At 41.3% G+C, this 18,248-nt stretch overlaps 1 protein-coding gene across 3 annotated transcripts in view; it reads left to right on the top strand.

The window, feature by feature from the left end:
- Nucleotides 1-16,239, top strand: part of LOC119911648 (programmed cell death 1 ligand 1-like) — a 101,254-nt gene extending 85,015 nt beyond the window's left edge. The window contains exons 2-3 of one of the 3 annotated variants that reach the window (XM_038730602.1): nucleotides 14,297-14,638; nucleotides 15,636-16,239. In XM_038730602.1, coding sequence (XP_038586530.1) covers nucleotides 14,297-14,638; nucleotides 15,636-15,778 — 485 coding nt within the window. In that variant the 3' untranslated portion in view covers nucleotides 15,779-16,239. Of the gene's footprint in view, nucleotides 1-6,801; nucleotides 6,912-14,296; nucleotides 15,609-15,635 lie in introns of those variants that run through there. The other 2 variants (XM_038730601.1, XM_038730599.1) reach the window with 2 other exon arrangements.
- The last annotated feature ends 2,009 nt before the right edge of the window (nucleotides 16,240-18,248 follow it).

The raw sequence follows: 18,248 nt of genomic DNA, 5'->3' as shown, positions 1-18,248 counted from the left end.
CCGATTTGCCCCTGGCGCCTGTTCCGCCAGTGTATGAATGAGTGTGAATGCTAGTTTCCGTTTGAGCACTTAGGCTCAGTGTATGAATGTGTGTGACTGGTGAATGCAGATGTAGTGTAAAAGCGCTTTGAGTGGTCGAAAAGACTAGAAAGGCGCTATACAAGTACGGAGCATTTACATTTACTTTTAAAGTTTTTAAGTAAACCTCACACAATCGACCAAATCTGTCTTAGTTACATGAAAACTACAGTTAAGTCAATCCAAAGAGGGCTGACAGACAAAAGGCCGACTCCTCATGTTGGGATATTTCTCCTGTGACAACAGCAGAATTCAGCCTTTGTGTCTCTAGTTGTCCTGGATCTCATCTGAATGTCACTCTGAAGGCTCACAGTGAAAGAGAAAAAGAGCAGGTCAAGTGACAACATCTTAAAACTGTATGTTAAAGGGTTAACGTCAGAGTTTATTGGAGTGAGCGGCAGAGTTGGACATGGTAAAAGTTATCTAAGAAGAGTTTCATTCATCCAGGTGACAGGATTTCAAGATGTACTACCTCAAAGTAACCTGCTTCTCTGTGTGTTTGTTCTGGGTTGCCTTCAAGCTCACATTAACAGAAAAGTCTGGTGTAGTGTGGAAGGAGCAATCCTGAATGGCTGAATCTCAACATTCACGAGTTTCAACGTGAGTCCGTGAGCGTTTAGGGTTACGAGATAAACAAGTTAATTGATCATTTGAAACTGACCTCTTGTCCACGCTGTAAGGCTCCCTCAGTACCTCGGCCATGAAGAAAGTTAAACATTTAGGGGTCATGGTGTATGATTTATGGTGGAGAATGGGACCATGACGCTGTCAAAACACTAACACTCAGAGACAGAGGTGAATCCTCCAGACTTCAGTAACAAAGTATACTCATTCAATAAAGAGGTACCATTAAGCACTGTATTTATCTCTTGTTGTTCATGTTTCTGGTACAAAACCACTTCATCAACGTTAAACTCAGTAGGAAAACGTATTTCTGTTTGTTTCTAAGGCTTCCTTCACATCACAAACTTTGCTAAATGCTAAATTTATCTCTGTGGAGATGCTGTGTTATTGCAACAGGGGAAGAATGGAGTAAGAAATAGTTCCCCATCATCATCCACCTACAGAGGTGCATCTGCAACTGTTTCTGACCTGCACACTTACACAACCTAGAGGCAGAGCATGTAATAGCTGCAACACCTCAGTGAAGCACGTTTAAAGACAGGGACTCTGATCAGAGAGTGGAACAGGTTTATATTTGTATATCCATTAATAATATTATTGAATACATATATTAAACCTAAGTTTATACATGAAAGACATTTGTGTGATCTATGTTTCAATCTCTGCAAAAACAGCACAACTCAATTACCGGCCCTTTTGAACAATTCTGTGGTCAACAGAGAACTCTTGTGGCAAAATGGGGTAACAATGAAAACTGCACAAGGTGAAACACTGCAGATGTTATTAAGACATGTGCTTCTGTATAAAATCGGGGCTTCACATTAGCATACAGCAGTGGCGTGTAACAGTCACTCTTAGTGTGATATGTTAGTATGAGTAGCGTCAGAGTGCTCATGATGTCATGACATAAAAGGGAGTTGTATGGAAGTTTGAGCTGTTTTGTACGGAGTAGGGGAGACCGGGTATGGTTGTAACACTTTTTGCTTCAGCAACTATAACTCACTGAATTTTGTTGCCTGAGAAAATATATTTTAATCTAATATAAGTCAAACAATTATATCTGCAACGGTATAGATACTAAACAAAATATAGTCTTGGTCAAATGGTCTATCACGTCAAGCCAGGTAAAAATGCTTAATGAAGAAGAAGTGCACAAAACTATAACTGTGAATACCACCGAGAGATAGAGATGACAAAAGTAGGCCACGGCCAGCACCACAGGATGATCAAACTGCAACAGATGTGGTTATAAACATGGAGACAGAAAATGTCAAATGAAGTGATAATAAACAGGAGGGATGTGACATTTACTGGATTAAGGTGTAATGTCCGAAGAAACATTAAACTCACTGGAGAGTTCAAGGAGGTAAACTAGTTGCATATGTTGGCCACAAGAAGAAGCCATTGTGAAAAAGGCACTCTCCACTTGTCTGTACAAAGGACAAAAATACAAGATACAGTTAGAAATAGTGCAGCAACATGGATTAAGTTAGGCCTGGTGAAGGGAGTCTGTGGTGCTGGAAAAGACAATGATGACTTGTTCTCTGGATTAAGATGTTTGCCAGGGAAACACCAGATCCAGATTGATCCAGCTGTTGCAGCAGTCGTGCACGCCCAGAGAAATATTCCAGTAGCTCTCAGGGATAAAGAAGTGGAGGAATCGAAGAGATGGGAGTCATAACAAGACAAACCGAACTGACTGACTGAGGGAATAGTGTGGTGACAGTGGTCACTTTAAGACCAGGATGTGCGTGGATCCACAAGATCTCAACACAGCCATCACAAGAGAGCACACAGAGGCTGTCTCCCTCATATCTAATGCAAAGTACACATCCGTGCTGGATGTCAATCAAGGTTTCTGGCAGATCAAGCTGGATGAGTAAAATTCCAAATTCAGCACTTTTAACACACATATGGGAAGATATTGTTTCTTACATCAACCATCTGGGATATCTTTGGCATCTGAATTATTCCAGAGATCCATGTCAAAGGTGATTGAAGACCTGGAAGGAGTAGTGAACATCAGTGATGATCTGTTGGTATGGGGTGACACCATCAAGAAACATGATCAAAGACTGCGGAAACTCCTGGACCGAGCATGTGGGTACAACATAAAACTGAATAAAAGTAAATGCATTATCAGAACAACAGAGATCAAGTACATACAGTAGATCATGAGCTGTGGTGCAGCTACCTTCACCAGAAGACAAACAGGAACTACTAAGATTCATGGGCATCAATCAGTATCCTGCCAAGTTAAATCCAAACCTATCAGAGCTCAGAGCAACACTGAATTATGAATTAATGATTATTTGGAGAATGAACAAAAGAAAAGTTTAGCCACCTTGAAGCAGTCGGTTACCAAAGCACCTTTACTCAAGTTCTATGATGACAATAAACCAGCGACGGTATCTGTGGATGCCAGTGCTGAAGGAATTAGAGCTGTCATACTGCAGGATGGGAGATCTGTGGCGATGGATCATGAGCAGTTACAAACAACGCTGATATGCTCAAATTGAGATGTGGATGTGAAAAGTTTCATACATATAAAGTAGACAGAGAGATCAACACTTACACGAATACAACCAGTAGCGTAGGACTGGGGGAAAAGGTATACAGTGCCCTCATGTGAGGGGGGCCCACCCAGATACTTTAATGGATAGCCGTGGATGTGGGGAGGGGCCCATAGAGAAGTTTGTGCGACGCCCCTGAATACAACCAGAGGATAGACATGCAAACATGTTAAAATTACCTACAGCAACTCTCTTTCAAAGCAAAGTAAAATAAAAGCTAAGTGATCAGAGAATTCATGCATTTAGAGAATGGGTTGGTTCCTCACCGCCCTTTATTTTACTATGAGCTTATTTCATTTAATGTTGTTTAATCTGAATAAATCTTATTTTGTTCACTGATTGATTAGGAAACCATACAGAAGAAGAATTGGAGTGGAAATTTGTTCTTTGATGGAGAGAAAGCTTATGTTGTATAAAGAGGCATTAATGATAAATAAACTGGGAATGACAAAGATGACTAATTAGTTAGGTTGATTAGATTTAAAACATTGTATTTGATAGATATATTCAGGTTAAAATTGGAACAACTATCTGTTAGGTAGATAACAGAACAAGGGAAAGAGTTTAATACTGATTCAAGGGAAGATACAAGAGGCAGTCAGGATGGGTGAGAGATAATCATACTCATTGAGTTTGTAGTGAAAAAATAGTGTAATAAACAAAGAACCTAGAGCTCATTTCTGCAGCTGCTACGTATCAAAACGTATCAGATTGCAGCTAAAAACAACAAAAGTGACATATCAGCATAAATATAAAGCAAAAAGAAACAGCAATATAATGTCTATATACAAGTCCAACAGTGTGAGGAGTGCAGACTGCTGGAATAAATGTTGAAAACTGAAACTGACCATCAGAGAGTAAAAAACAAGCTGCTCTGTGGCTGCGCAGTAAAGATGAAGGGTGGAGGACACGGGGTGGCTGCTTCTCTGTTATTGTAACAAAACACTTTCTGCTTCCATCATTCCAAACCGATTACTAATGAAACCTGTTTGTTCAGAGTAACTTGGCTCACAGCCAGCATGAATTCCTGAAGCAGGAAACTAAACATAGAAAGATCATCATGTTTCGTTTTTTAAGCGAAAGAATCAGTCAGTGTTTGAAACTCCTGATCACCTCTTAGTTCAACTGCAGCTGAAACACTTTGCCTCAATATTCGGGATTCAACCTTTATCATGGAGTCACATGACAAATACTGCAGACTGTATCATTGTCATTTAGTGTGCATGTGCCAACTGTGCATGCAGCCTGTTGCAGTTGCTCCTGCTTGTCATGTTACTTTCTAACTTTTTAAACTTTATTTTTTATATCTCAGGTGTATGATTTTTAGTTTATAAGTAATTTAAACCACACTCTCTCTAATCATGGAAGTTGGGACAGTTTTGGTAAGCCACGGCATTGTTGCGCAGCAACTGCATGGCCGCTTTGTTTACTCCCGGGACCAGCTGAAGCCGACCGGCATGGTGCCCACATGTGCCTTTGGTGAAAAGGCAGCCTGTGACCACAAGGACAGTGAGGAGATGGTCGGAGGATGCCTATGAGACACTACAGGGATGTTTCGAGGTGACAGACTGGGATGCTCTCTGTGAGCCACATGGAGAGGACATAGATGGGCTTACTGAGTGTATCTCAGACTACATTAACTTCTGTTACTGTCCATTGTTACTCAAACAACAATCCGTGGGTGACAAAGGACATCAAGGACATCCTGAGTGCTAAGAGGAGGGGTTTCTGAGACAGTTATAGGGAGGAGGTGAAGGCCATTCAGGGGGACCTGAAGGTGAAGATCAGGGAGGCTAAGGAGGAAGCTGAAGCATGAACTCCAGCAGAACAACATGAGGGAGGTCTGGAGCGGCATGAGGAACATCACTGGCTTCAGACCGACTGGCAGCAGAGGAGTTGAAGGCAGCTTGGACAGAGCCAACGAACTTAATCTGTTCTTTAACAGAATTGATGCTATGGCTCCTGCCCATCCCCCCACTAACTAAGCTAAAGCACTAAACCGGAAGTTAGCCTGCTCGGCCGGCAAAAGTCAACTCAGTGGACGCTGTAGCGCTACTGCCGACTAGCGTTTGGGGGTGTAATTGCAGAATGACGGACAGACCTACGCACAAGTATAAATGCACGGCTCCGTGCGTAGCCTACGGCGTAGGTATGCACGTAGACCCTGCGCAGGAATATAAGTCAGCCTTAACACCTCCAACCCCAGTTTTCTGTCGCCACACTGCAAAACTGGTCTGATTCTTCATCTATTTATTTATTCTTTCGCCAAATCTTCTGTAACTAGGAAGAGACCATCTGCTTCATGTTTACACTGGCACGCACATGCCCAGCGTACCTCAACGAACACTGGTGCGTTTAGTCATTTTAAAGTAGACGGAGATCAACTACAAAACACAACTAAAACGCTGGTGTGGAGGGAGATCATATTTGTTTTAATTCTCCGTTTGTAAACTAACCAGTGAATAGTGTGGATGGGGCCTAATAAGGCTGCAGGCCCTGATGGTGTACGTCCTGGGATGCTCAAGCCTGCGCCCCCCAGCGATGTGGAGTCCTTCACCATGTTTTCAACCCGAGTCTGACTCTCAAAAGGGTCCCTGTGCTGTGGAATCCATCTTGCCTCGTGCCTGTGCCAGAGACGCCACGTCCCAGTGACTCCAAGACTACAGAACTGTGGCACCAGCCGTTCTCATCTTAGGGCATCATATACCGACAATTTGAGAAAGAATGACAAAGCGTAGGTATATGACGCCCAGGGCGTCCGGTTCAGACTGGAAGTGCTACCTAGCTAGCTAGCAAGCTAGCGGTAACTAGCTAGCTAGCAATGTTCGTTATAAAGGTGTTGACAGCCCCCCAAAGCCCTAACCCTTACCACAACAATCAGAAATGTTAGTACCTAAACCTAAGTCACTGAATGTATGCATGTCGACCGGCTAACCCTACAGCTGCGTGAGGCTGATGTGCTAACAGGTAGGGTTAGCCTCCCTTGTGTTGCTACAAGGCTGTTGCTGCTGGGGCAGCAACGCTGAAAGGTACCTTTAGCGTAAAATTCTTACGCTTTGTCACGCTGGCTGAAAGCGTCAGTTATGACACATTGAGATGAGAACGTGTTGGTGGCACTGACCTTGCACATCATGAAGACCCTGGAGAGACTGGTTCTGGATCACGGTGTGAGCAGAACCATCTGCAGCTCAACGTGACAAAAGACTAAAGAGCTGGTTGTGGATATGTAGAACAAAGGCACCAGTGACCCCTGGTTTATTGTGCACATGGACATGGATCAACTGGACTGGGCCAAGAACATTCAAGCCCTCTTCAGGAAGGGCCAGAGCCATCTCTATTTACTGAGGAGGCTGAGGTCCTTCAACATCTGCCAGACAATGCAGAGGATGTTTTATGAGGCCAGTGCAATGTTTGCTTTTGCATGATGGGGCAGCAGGTTGGGGGTAGCTGCACTTTATACACACTGTGGTAGGTTATGTCGTAGTATCTCCTCCCTACACCTACAGGTACCCTCACTGAACAGGTTCTACCTGTTCCGCATTTAGAAAACACATGGACAGTAGCAGACTGAAATCATCTCCTCTCCGATGGATAAGGTTGTGTTCCTGTTGGTCATTCTGTCTCCAGCAGCTTCTGGTAAAGACAAGTTTTTATTGTCCATAGATTCATGTAGGAAAGATTTTTCACCAGTGTTACAAATAATAAATTTTTTAACTACAGTTTCTTAGTATTTTTATTGGAGGTTGGCAAACCAGCTTAGAGGTGTGTTATCACCACCAACTCGGTGGTGATAACGCAAGTTCCAGTTAACAAGTTCCAGCCCTTTCTTCTCATTATAAAAGTTGTTATATATAAAAGTGTACACAAAAATATAAAAAGGTAGGTAATCTTTTAAGCAATATTATATGGATATGATATTTATCAAAGATATTATTCAAGTTAATCATGTAAGTTATGTCAGCTGAGTAGTTTGAATTGAAAAACAAAAACACAAAAATATCTTTGTTAGCATGATTTGTCCAAATTGTTAAAAAGGTTCTTTTGTAAATCAAACCACAAAAAAGAAGCATAAAAACTATCTACAAACACATGTTCATTAGTTTCATCCTACCAATCATAAAATGTGCTGTTTACGTTTGTGATGAAATTTTAATTAAAACTCCTTGAGGTACAAACAGTTTTATCATGTATGTTTTAACCTCTCAAATTGATTCTCTTTACTTTTCAAGTGCACTTTTTGTTCTTGTTGATTCAACTGAAATGTTGGAATTATAAGTTTAACTTAACCCAATTAATCAGGGGCCTGTATCACAAAGCGAGTTCAACATACCCAGGATATTTTTAAGTTATCTGGCTTCACTAACCCTAACAAACATGATCGGGATAAGCAGTCCCACAAAGCTGGTTATCAACCCATTAGTCAAACCTGTCACGGATTTGTGTGGTGAAGCAGGTTGTGCAGGTTGGAGGACCCAAACGCAGGACACGAAGGCTAGTAGGTGCAGTACAGCCTTTTGTCTTGGTAATCTGGAGGGCGATCAAAAGCATGTAACAGAGGACTTCAACTCCTGTTGTACTCTTAAACACAGAACAAGAATTGTTGGGCAAGTAAGAGTTTGCAGCAGTGAGGTACTGAAACCAGCCTTTTGTCTTGGTAATCCGGAGGGCGATGGGTGCAATCAGTCTTAGTGAACTGCTGTCTATAATCTGTATTGACTTTGACTGTGTGATTATTGTTGGTGATTTTAACATCCATGTTGACAACCCCCAGGAAAGAGGTACTAAAGAATTGTTTTGTGTTCTTGATAATTATGGACTGACTCAACATGTGACGAGGCCCACGCACAATAAGGGGCACACTTTGGACTTGGTCATCTCCAAGGGTCTGGTGACTGACGTTGCTCTCTCTCATCATCTGCGTGCACACAAATGTAAAAATAGTGGTGATCACAGAACGGCATATCACTGAAAACACTAGTGAAAACTTTATCGAGGCTTTTTCCTCAACACCCGCCCTCCCACGGGTCTCAGTCAATGAGCTTGTAGATAATTTCAGTTCTAAAATTACAAATGTTATTTATGCCATTGCACCAGCCAAGGTGAAAGTGGTCTCTGGTAAGAGAAGATGTCCATGGAGAAATGCCACGCTGGTTAGAACTCAAAAAAGAGTCGAAAAGCTGAACGCAGATTTGAAAACAAATCTCCAGGTTCATTATGACATCTATTAAGAGAGACTTCGAATTTATAATTTAGAGCTGAGAAATGCAAGGCGGTCCTTCTTGTCTGACATCATCACCAAAAACACTAATAATGCACTTGCCCTGTTTGCTACTGTCGACAGGCTAACCAACCCTCCTGTGTCTGTAGCCTCTGAACTTCTATCTACCAGGGCCTGCAATGAATTTGCTTCCTTCTTCACAGACAAAATTCAAACAATTAGACTAACAATCAGTGCCTCCATGTCAGTAACAGTCAAAAACAATTCATATAGCATGAGACAATTTGATTCTATTAACCATAAAAACCTGGAGGACATAATACAACATCTGAAATCCTCCTCATGCTGCCTCGATATTCTGCCAACAGGTTTGTTCAAAAATGTGTCTAAATGCATGGCCTCAGATTTACTACAAATTGTCAACGTGTCTCTCCTCTCAGGTTTTTTCCCCACAGGCCCTGAAAACTGCAGTCATTTTGATGTCTTCCAGTCAGGTTTTCGACCACACCAAAGCACTGAGACGGCTCTTGTTAAGGTCTTCAATGACATCCATTTAAACACTGACCGTGGCAGAATTTCAGTCATAGTATTATTGGATCTCAGTGCTGCATTCGACATGGTCGACCACAACATATTACCAGACAGACTTGAAAACTGGGTTGGCAAAGTACTAAACTGGTTTGAATCCTACTTAAAGGACAGGGACTACTTTGTGTCTATAGGTAATCACACATCTGAGCTGACAATAATGACATGTGGAGTTCCCCAAGGCTCCATTCTGGGACCTCTTTTGTTTAACATTTACATGCTTCCACTGGCTCAGATTATGAAAAACAACAAAATATGTTACCATAATTATGCAGATGACACACAGATTTACATAACCATTTCACCAGGGGACTATGATCCCATACACGCGCTGAGTAACTGTATTGAGCAGATCAACGATTGGATGTGCCAGAATTTTCTTCAATTAAACAAGGATAAAACTGAAGTTTTTTTTTTTGGAGCCAGGGAGGAACGATTGAAAGTCAGTGCTCGACTTCAATCTGTAATATTAAGAACCACAAATCAAGCCAGAAATCTTGGTGTAGTCATGGACTCAGTCAGCCTACTACCACCTGAATATATATCAAGGATTAAAGGACTTATGTCTCAGCAGGACCTGGAAAAGCTTATCCATGCATGCGGTCTGCTTTCTGTCCCTAGAGTCAAAACTAAACAAGGAGAAGCAGCGTTCAGTTATTATGCTCCGTATATTTGGAAAAAACTCCCAGGTAACTGCAGGTCTGCTGAAACTGTCAGTTCTTTTAAATTAAGACTGAAGACTTTTCTTTTTACCCTTGCTTTTAATTAAATATTTAAGATTTCTTTTTACTAATAACTTACACTGCACTGTAACTTTTACTGTCCTGTTTTCTTTTTCTTTGTTTGCTTTTTATTATTTTCTATTTAACTCTTAACCCTGATTGTAACACTGTAACTATTATATTTTATCTTGCTTTTAAAGTGTTACATATTTCCCTGTTGCTTTTATGTTTCATGTGAAGCACTTTGAATTACCTTGTTGTTAAATTGTGCTATACAGATAAACTTGACTTGCCTTGGCTTGCCTTGCCTTAATGCACACCTGTATTAGACTCATACTACTTCAATGAAACCTATTACTGAAGTGTCAGCGTAAGCGGCTGCTCCTTGTGTGAAAACCTACTTGAGTAAAGACCAGTGAGTCTACCTGTGCGAGTCTAACATGCAAGGCCACCGACTCACTTAAAGCCGTTGGCTACAACTACGCTCAGGCCATGCGCTACCATGCTATTCCTGTTGTCTCTAGTGCATGCAAGACACACACAGATCATCTGGGAGGGCAGGTAGGACTGGGCTCTCAACTTCCAACAAATGGAAATTCACGTAGCTGCTACCCCTGAATCCATATGCCTCCTTCGAATCATGCTATCTTGGTGTCCACTCCGGTAAAGGTCTCTGTGATTTTCATATACCGTCCACCAGGACAAGTAGGTAACTTTGTGGACGAGCTAGACACACTGCTGTCTTCAATCTCAGAGCATGACTGTTATTTGTCCTCGGTGACATGAACATTCACTTAGACAAATCAAACTCAGCAGACTTCCTGTTTCTGATTCATTCCTTTGATCGAACACGGGTTCTCACCTTTCAACCTGTCTCCCACTCACTTTGCCTCAGTGATGGTTTCTACTCTACCTCTCCTCAAAACATTCTCACCTTGGAGACCATGAATGGAGTTCTGTATGGGGCTCCAGTAGGGGACTCCATAGTTCTGCTGGGAGACTTCAGTGCGCATGTGGGCAATGATGGAGATACCTGGAGAGACATGATTGGGAGGAACGGCCCCCCTGATCTAAACCTGAGTGGGTGTTTGTTGTTAGACTTCCGTGCTAGTCATGGATTGTCTATAACGAACACCATGTTCGAACATAAGGATGCTCAAGTTTTTTAGTGTATGTGGAACCAAAGCACCCTAGGCCGAAGATTGATGATCGATTTTGTAATCGTTTCATCTGATTTGAGGCCGCATGTTTTGGACACTTGGGTGAAGAGAGGGGCGGAGCTGTCAACTGAGTGGGGAAAGACTCCGGATAGACCTGGTAAGCCCAAACGGGTAGTGCAGGTGAACTGGGAACATCTGGAGGAGGCCCCTGTCTGCGAGATCTTCAACTCACACCTCCGGCGGAGGATTTCTGGCATCCCTGTGGAGGTTGGGGACATTGAACCTGAGTGGGATTGCTGAAGCTTCAGTGGGAAGCTGTGGTCTCAAGGTCTTAGGTACCTCAAGGGCCGGTAACCCTCGAACACCGTGGTGGATACCGCTGGTCAGGGAAGTCACTGAGGTAAAGTCTACTTTTGAAGAGGAACAACACAGTTTTCGTCCTGGTCGTGGAATAACGGACCAGCTCTTTATTCTCAAAAGGTCCTGATGGCATCATCGGTCCGTGACCTTCAGCTCTCACTGGATCGGTTTCTTAGCAGAGTGTGAGGCGGTTGGAATGAGGATTAGCACATCTAATTCTGAGACCATGGTTCTCAGATTTACCCCAAGAAGGAAATGAAGGGAATCCAACTTAATGGGGCATTTCCTTTGAAATGTTGAACTTTAAACTTGGCAGTTCCAACTTCCCATGTCAACTGGAACGCACCATGAAACTGACTGGATATGGCACAGCCCCACCTAAAATATTTTTCACCAGCAGCAACTGCACTTCAGATTAGTTATTTGTTGATTTGTTTGTAGAGCAGATGAAACCAAGAGTCAATAAAAACAGGATCATTAACTTTCTTTAACTGTAACTCTGTAGCTGATAGAGGAAAGTGAAGTCTGATGGCTATAAATGTCACCTATGGTCATGAAGGCTGGGTCATGACTGAAAGAACAAGATCACGTATACAAGCAGCCGAAATGGGTTTCCTCAGGCGGGTGGCTGGTGTCTCCCTTAGAGAAAGGGTGAGAAGCTCGGCCATCCATGAGGAGCTCAGAGTAGAGCCACTGCTCCTTTGTGTTGAAAGAAAGCCAGTTGAGGTGGTTTGGGCATCTGGTAAGGATGCCTCCTGGATGCCTCCCTAGGGAGGTGTTCCAGGCACGTCCAGCTGTGAGGAGGCCTCACGGAAGACCCAGGACTAGGTGGAGAGATTATATGTCCACACTGGCCTGGGAACGCCTCAGGATCCCCCAGTCAGAGCTGGTTAATGTGGCTCGGGAAAGAGAAGTTTGGGGTCCCCTGCTGGAGCTGCTGCCCCCGCGACCCGACCCCGAATAAGCGGATGAAGATGGATGGATGGATGAATGAATATTTAAATCTTCACACATTTTTACTGTTTTAATTGCATTACTTTTCTTCAGACCATATAATGCTGTAATATAATTCTTCATTTCTAGTGTGAAATTTTAGACCATTTGCATTTGTGAATTTAATAATGTAAGATAACGAGGTTCAAAATATGAAGTCTTTTACAATCATTATCAATCATAAAAGAGTATAATGTATCTTTTTCATACATTAATACCTGAACCAGTCAATGTCTTAAAGAAATGTTTCAAATCTAACCAAAATAATTTGGTGCACAACTTTTGTTTGTTTGATTGATTGTATTTGAATGTATTGGCAGATTACGCAATGGGTTAGGGTTAGGGGTTAGGCCTCCTCTGAAAGTAAGCTGCTGTATTTAAACCTTACAAGTTAAAGGAACTGGACTGGCGACCTGTCCAGGGTGTACCCGCCTTTCGCCCGATGTCAGCTGGGATTGGCTCCAGCCCCCCGTGACCCTGTACGCAGGGTAAGCGGTTGACGATGGATGGATGGATGGAGTTAAAGGAACTCGTTTTGGCTGTGAGGGTGACTCAGACCAGAGTACACTTTGTGACTGAGTGACAGTGAGGAGGGTCTAGTTTCAGATATATATCAAAGCACATGCGGATCGTATTCATCTGCAGAAGTTTATGTCTTTAGAAAAATCTCGGTTATTAGTTTGTTACCCAAACATGATATTTAACATTATTTGTTATTCTGTAGTTATTATTTGTAGTTTATTATTAATCTGTCATTGATGTTAAGAACAGAAAGAGTTATCTCTGGACATCATGGATTCATCCATAGCTCACAGAATAAAATCTATAAGCTGAATTGTCCTTTATAAACACTGTGACTGCAGACATTAAGGCAGCTGTCAGGTTGGCAACAGTTGCACAGAAACACTTAGTGTGGGCTACATTACTGCAGTAATCATTGTTCAAATCGAACCAAGATGTGAAGCTGTAACTGATAAAGGAACAATCATCTATTGTTGTGATTAGATGCACTGATTGAACATTTCTATAGTTTTTATGTTGGAGATGATGTGTGAGGATGATTGTTGTGCAGCTGAAACAAATTGGGGTGGCGATGGAGCAGTGGATAAGATATTTAAATGTTCTTACAAAGTATAGAGTTTGTCCTTAATGAGTGTTGTTTTCAACCTTTGTCAGTTACCTCAAATATAAAAAAGTGACCAAACCCTTTTATAAAGTTTTAAAAAGGCTTTTTGTTTAAAAACCACATTTCAAACCTGTTTAAAGCAGCAAAAACCCGCCTCTCGCCCAGCTTCGGCTGGTGTTTGCTCCAGCCCCCCACGACCCAGCACAGATAAGCGGGTGTAGATAATGGATGGATGCAGAGCTGCAGCAGAGTGAGATCTAACATTAGATGATCATACATTTGTACAAGCTTGTTTATGTTTTTGTTTAAGAAGAAAATCAATGGTGCCTTGAATAGAATTGTACAGTTGATGAAACTTTACAATTCAGTTTTGGATTTAATGAGGTGAAGCATGAGGTCATGAAGTCTTTCTCTATAAATCAAAGAACTGACTCTTTTTATATGACAGGAAGTAAAGAACTTCTGACTGCACCAAATTACAGGGTTAACTTTGATTTATAATTAGTGAATATTCTTTTCTTTAGCCAATGATGCTCATTAGTTTTAAAGAGGAAATAATTAATCATCACAAGTTGGCTCGACTCCTCATGTCTGTCTGAATTTAAAAAGACTTGAATGTTATTTAATCACATCACAATGTTGAAGCAGCTTCATGTTTCACAACAAGTCTTATAAACAGTGTGTGACTAAAATCCTGTAACGTCTCCACAGTTGTGACTAATTATTGAATGTTCCCATGATCTCAGGTGTGAAGAGGCCTTCTGTTTAAACAAAGATGTTCTCACTGTATCGTCCTGTGGAGTCCTTTTGAAATGTAATTACTTTTTCTCTCTGGATGTTTTTATTGTTTTTAGATGTGGTACGAGTGAAACCTGGAGATGATGTCATTCTGCCATGTCGGGCAGATGAAGCCTCCATCAGAGCTGTAGAGTGGAGCATAGCTGACTTGGAGTCAGAGTACGTCCTCTTTAACAGAGATGGACTCTCAGATCCAACCCACCAGCATCCATGCTTTAAGGACAGGGTTCAGCTGGTGGACAGAGAGCTGAAGGACGGAGACGTGTCTTTAATTCTGAAGAACGTGAGCAGGAACGACGCTGGAACATACGAGTGTCGAGTTGCAGCAGGAGGTTCAAGACGTAAGAGAGCCATCATTGAGACTGAGCCAATCAGAATCATCCAGCTGGAGGTTTCAGGTGAGTTTGTGGAGGTCAGTGTGTCTGTGTGCCATGTTGTAGCTGCAGTTTATTCCATGTTGATTCTGAGAGTCAAACATGAGGAATATAGAAGATATAGAAGAGTAAATGGAAGCTGTGGAGGCGGAGATGATTTTATTTGGAAATAAGGGGTGTGTGGATGATGACTGCCTGGGGTTGTATTCTGGGAAAAAACTGTCTAGCGTGAGGAACCTTGGTGTCATTTTTGACTCTGAGCTTAAATTTGACCGGCAAATCAATGCTGTCGTTAATAGTTTCTTCCATCTTAGATCGATATCTAAATTGAAATCTATCCTTTGTTTTGACGATATGGAGAAGGTTGTTCACGTCTTTGCGTCATCCCGTTTGGATTATTGTAATGTGCTGAATCTGGGTGTGAGTCAGGCTTCTTTCTCCCGCATGCAGCTCGTTCATAACTCATCTGCCAGACTTTTAACTGATACTAAGAAGAGAGATCACATTACTCCGGTGTTAATTAAATTACATTGGTTACCCATTCGATACAGAATTCAATACAAAGCGTTGTTGTATGTTTTTAAGTCTCTGCATGGCCTAGCACCGGAGTATGTTACTGATTTAATCAGCCGCTGTCAATCCAGTAGATCTCTGTGCTCAAATGATCAATTGCTTCTCATGGTTCCACGATCCCGTTTAAAATGTAAAGGTGATCGGGCTTTCTCTGTTGCTGCTCCTAGGCTCTGGATTGTTCTTCCTCTGTCTGTAAAAACTTGTCCATTGAATACTTTTCAGAGTGCACTTAAAACTTATTTGTTCTCTTTAGCATTTTAGCATTTGATAAAGCTTTGTAACTTGTGTATGTTAAATGTTTACTGTGTTTTTTGTCTCTGTTTTTATTTTCTCTTTTATACCTTCTGTACAGCACTCTGGTTCCACTTGTGGTGTTGAAAGTGCTCTATAAATAAAGTTGAGCTGAGTTTTCACTTATTTCCTGACTAATATGAACTTTGATCTTCAGGTTCTGAGAGGGGAGACCTCGTGAGGAGAGACTACGCTCTTTACATGAGTTTTGGAGCAGGTTTTGTTCTGGGTTGTTTAGTTGATGTATTGGTGATTGACTTGACATTTTTAAGGCTTGCTATTCTGCCCTACAACGTCTAAGTGCAGTAACTACGCAAACACTGAAACTTAGAAAAATGCCTTTAAAGTTTTGAAACTACCCAGTCAAACATGTTGTGTTTAGATCGGTGGTAACGCATTCACGTAATACCTTCTTGAGAAGACATTTTTTATAGATAAAAACCAGGACCACTGATGTGCCCTTTGACCCTCAAAAAGTAGATACTGCACTCTGCCTTTGGATGACCTTAACCAACTAAAACAACATTGCAAAGGCAAAGTGCACTATCTACAAACTAAATGTGGTCATTCAACTTTCTTGTTGTGTTTCTTATGTGGTGTATAACATATGTGCATCTGGCCATTACGTGCATCCAGCCATTACAGTTTAACATAATGCTCTGCAGCTGGTGAGAGGGACAGTGAACCCTTATGGGGAAGTAATGATTGATGGGTGCAGTGTTAGGGGAAGTAGAGATTAGGTATAAAGAGATTAGTGTGTATGAAGGGACTGTACCCTTCTGTGGTGTCTAACAGATGGTTACACTTATTTTACAGCACCGTGCCCTTATATGGTTTTTAGCAGAGACCTAAACATGTCCTATATAAGCTGTGTTCGATGTACAGAGAGACAGAGTGGTCATCGGGCTGGGTCACTCTCCAAGCTGCTGCAGAGCTTGTAATTGATGCTGAATTCTTTGATGTAATAAACTTTTATAACCAAGAACAGTGTCAAGCGGATTTCTTCTCAACACATCATTGCAGCATTATCGTTCGGACACCACACTTACTACATGTTGATTGTTTTGCAAGTTGCAAATGTTGAAATTGCTCAGTAGTAAGCCTCAAAATTAAGTTGTCTTTTATTGCAATTGCACTTTACCACAGTGTTTTGCTCTTGAAAAATTGACTTTGAAGAAATTGTCATCTTCATTGTCTTCATTACCCCAACCATCATTAGCATTTTACACAATAACTAAATGTTGATGTTAGTTTCCACTAGAATTTTCATTTTAATAAAAAAAAAATTTATTTATAACAAATCAAGATTATTTTTAAAACCGTAGTCAAAAATTAACGCAATTCAAACAATATGAAATGGAAGAACTACAAGTAAGACGTGTGTGCGTGCGTGCATGCCGGTGTTGTGCCAAGGTAGTTATCGCCAACAGAAAGTGCTTCCCCTGGCGCGGGAGCGCACGTGCATTCAGCGGTGAAGGCGGACCTTCAACTTCATCAAAGTGAATGAAAAATATACCATGTGGATTGTTTAATCTATCGTTTTAGTATTGTTTTAACGAGGTTTGTGTAGAGCAAGCTAGAACTTCTAAACGTTTTTATAGGCTTACGTTACCGAACTTTTCTGAAATTCAGACGTTGGCCTGGGATGGAAAAAAACTACAATATTCTACTTAAATAAAAGAAAATTACTTAAACTGCACTCAGATACAAAAAAAGTAGATCAGTTAAAATGTGCTCTTAGAAAGTCATGATGATCTTATATGATTTGACTCTTAAATTAAAGACCACCAGGCTCCAAAATAAAGTGCATTAACATGTCAGTGTTCACAGTGGAACATTTATTTTCTATAGACGCACTCTGCAGTCTGTTCATCCCACTAATTATCAAATCATCAACAATCAAACAAAAATGTCAGACAGCAAATGAAAAGATATATAATTGGACAGTATACTGTTAAATTACTTTGTTACAGTAATGAGACCCACTGTTTTAACCACACCCTCGACCTTGTTTTGGTGTATGGTATTGAAATTGAACATTTAGTGGTGTTCCCACAGAATCCCTCTTTATCCGACCACTGTTTGATAACTTTTGAGTTTGTATTGCTGAACTACTCGCCACTGGGCAAAAATTTCTATACAAGATGTCTGTCTGATAGTGCCATAGCTAAATTTAAGGATGCGATTCCATCAGCTCTAAATACATTATCTAGTCATAAAGTAACGGAGGACTCCTATGCTAATTTTAGTCCCTCCCAAATCGATCATCTTGTTGATAGTGCTGCAGGCTCGCTGCGAATGACACTCGACTCTGTAGCCCCTCTAAAAAAGAAAATACTAAAACAAAGACGGTTAGCTCCATGGTATAATACTGAAACTCGCAAATTAAAGCAAATATCACAGAAACTTGAGAGGAATTGGCGTTCTACCAAAGTGGAAAATTCTCGTTTAATTTGGCAAGATAGTCTTAAAACTTATAGGAAGGCCCTCCGTAATGCCAGAGCAGCGTACTACTCGTCATTAATAGAGGAAAATAGGAACAACCCAAAGTTTCTTTTCAGCACTGTAGCCAGGCTGACAGAGAGTCACAGCTCTATTGAGCCAAGTATTCCCATAGCTCTCAGTAGTTACGATTTCATGAGCTTCTTTAATGATAAAATTCTAGCTATTAGAGACAAAATTCACCAAGACCTGCCCTCAATTGGCACCGACTTATCTCTTAACTCAGGAACCTTAGAAACAGCTGTAGAACCAGATACATGTTTAGACT

The sequence above is a fragment of the Micropterus salmoides genome, unplaced genomic scaffold, assembly GCF_014851395.1.
Source record: "Micropterus salmoides isolate LMB-PRFRI ecotype aquatic unplaced genomic scaffold, ASM1485139v1 Ms_hic_scaffold_2, whole genome shotgun sequence".
NCBI classification, from domain to species: Eukaryota; Metazoa; Chordata; class Actinopteri; order Centrarchiformes; family Centrarchidae; genus Micropterus; species Micropterus salmoides.
The sequence above is the reverse complement of the archived record's forward strand: the minus strand, read 5'-3'. Positions and strand labels throughout refer to the sequence as shown.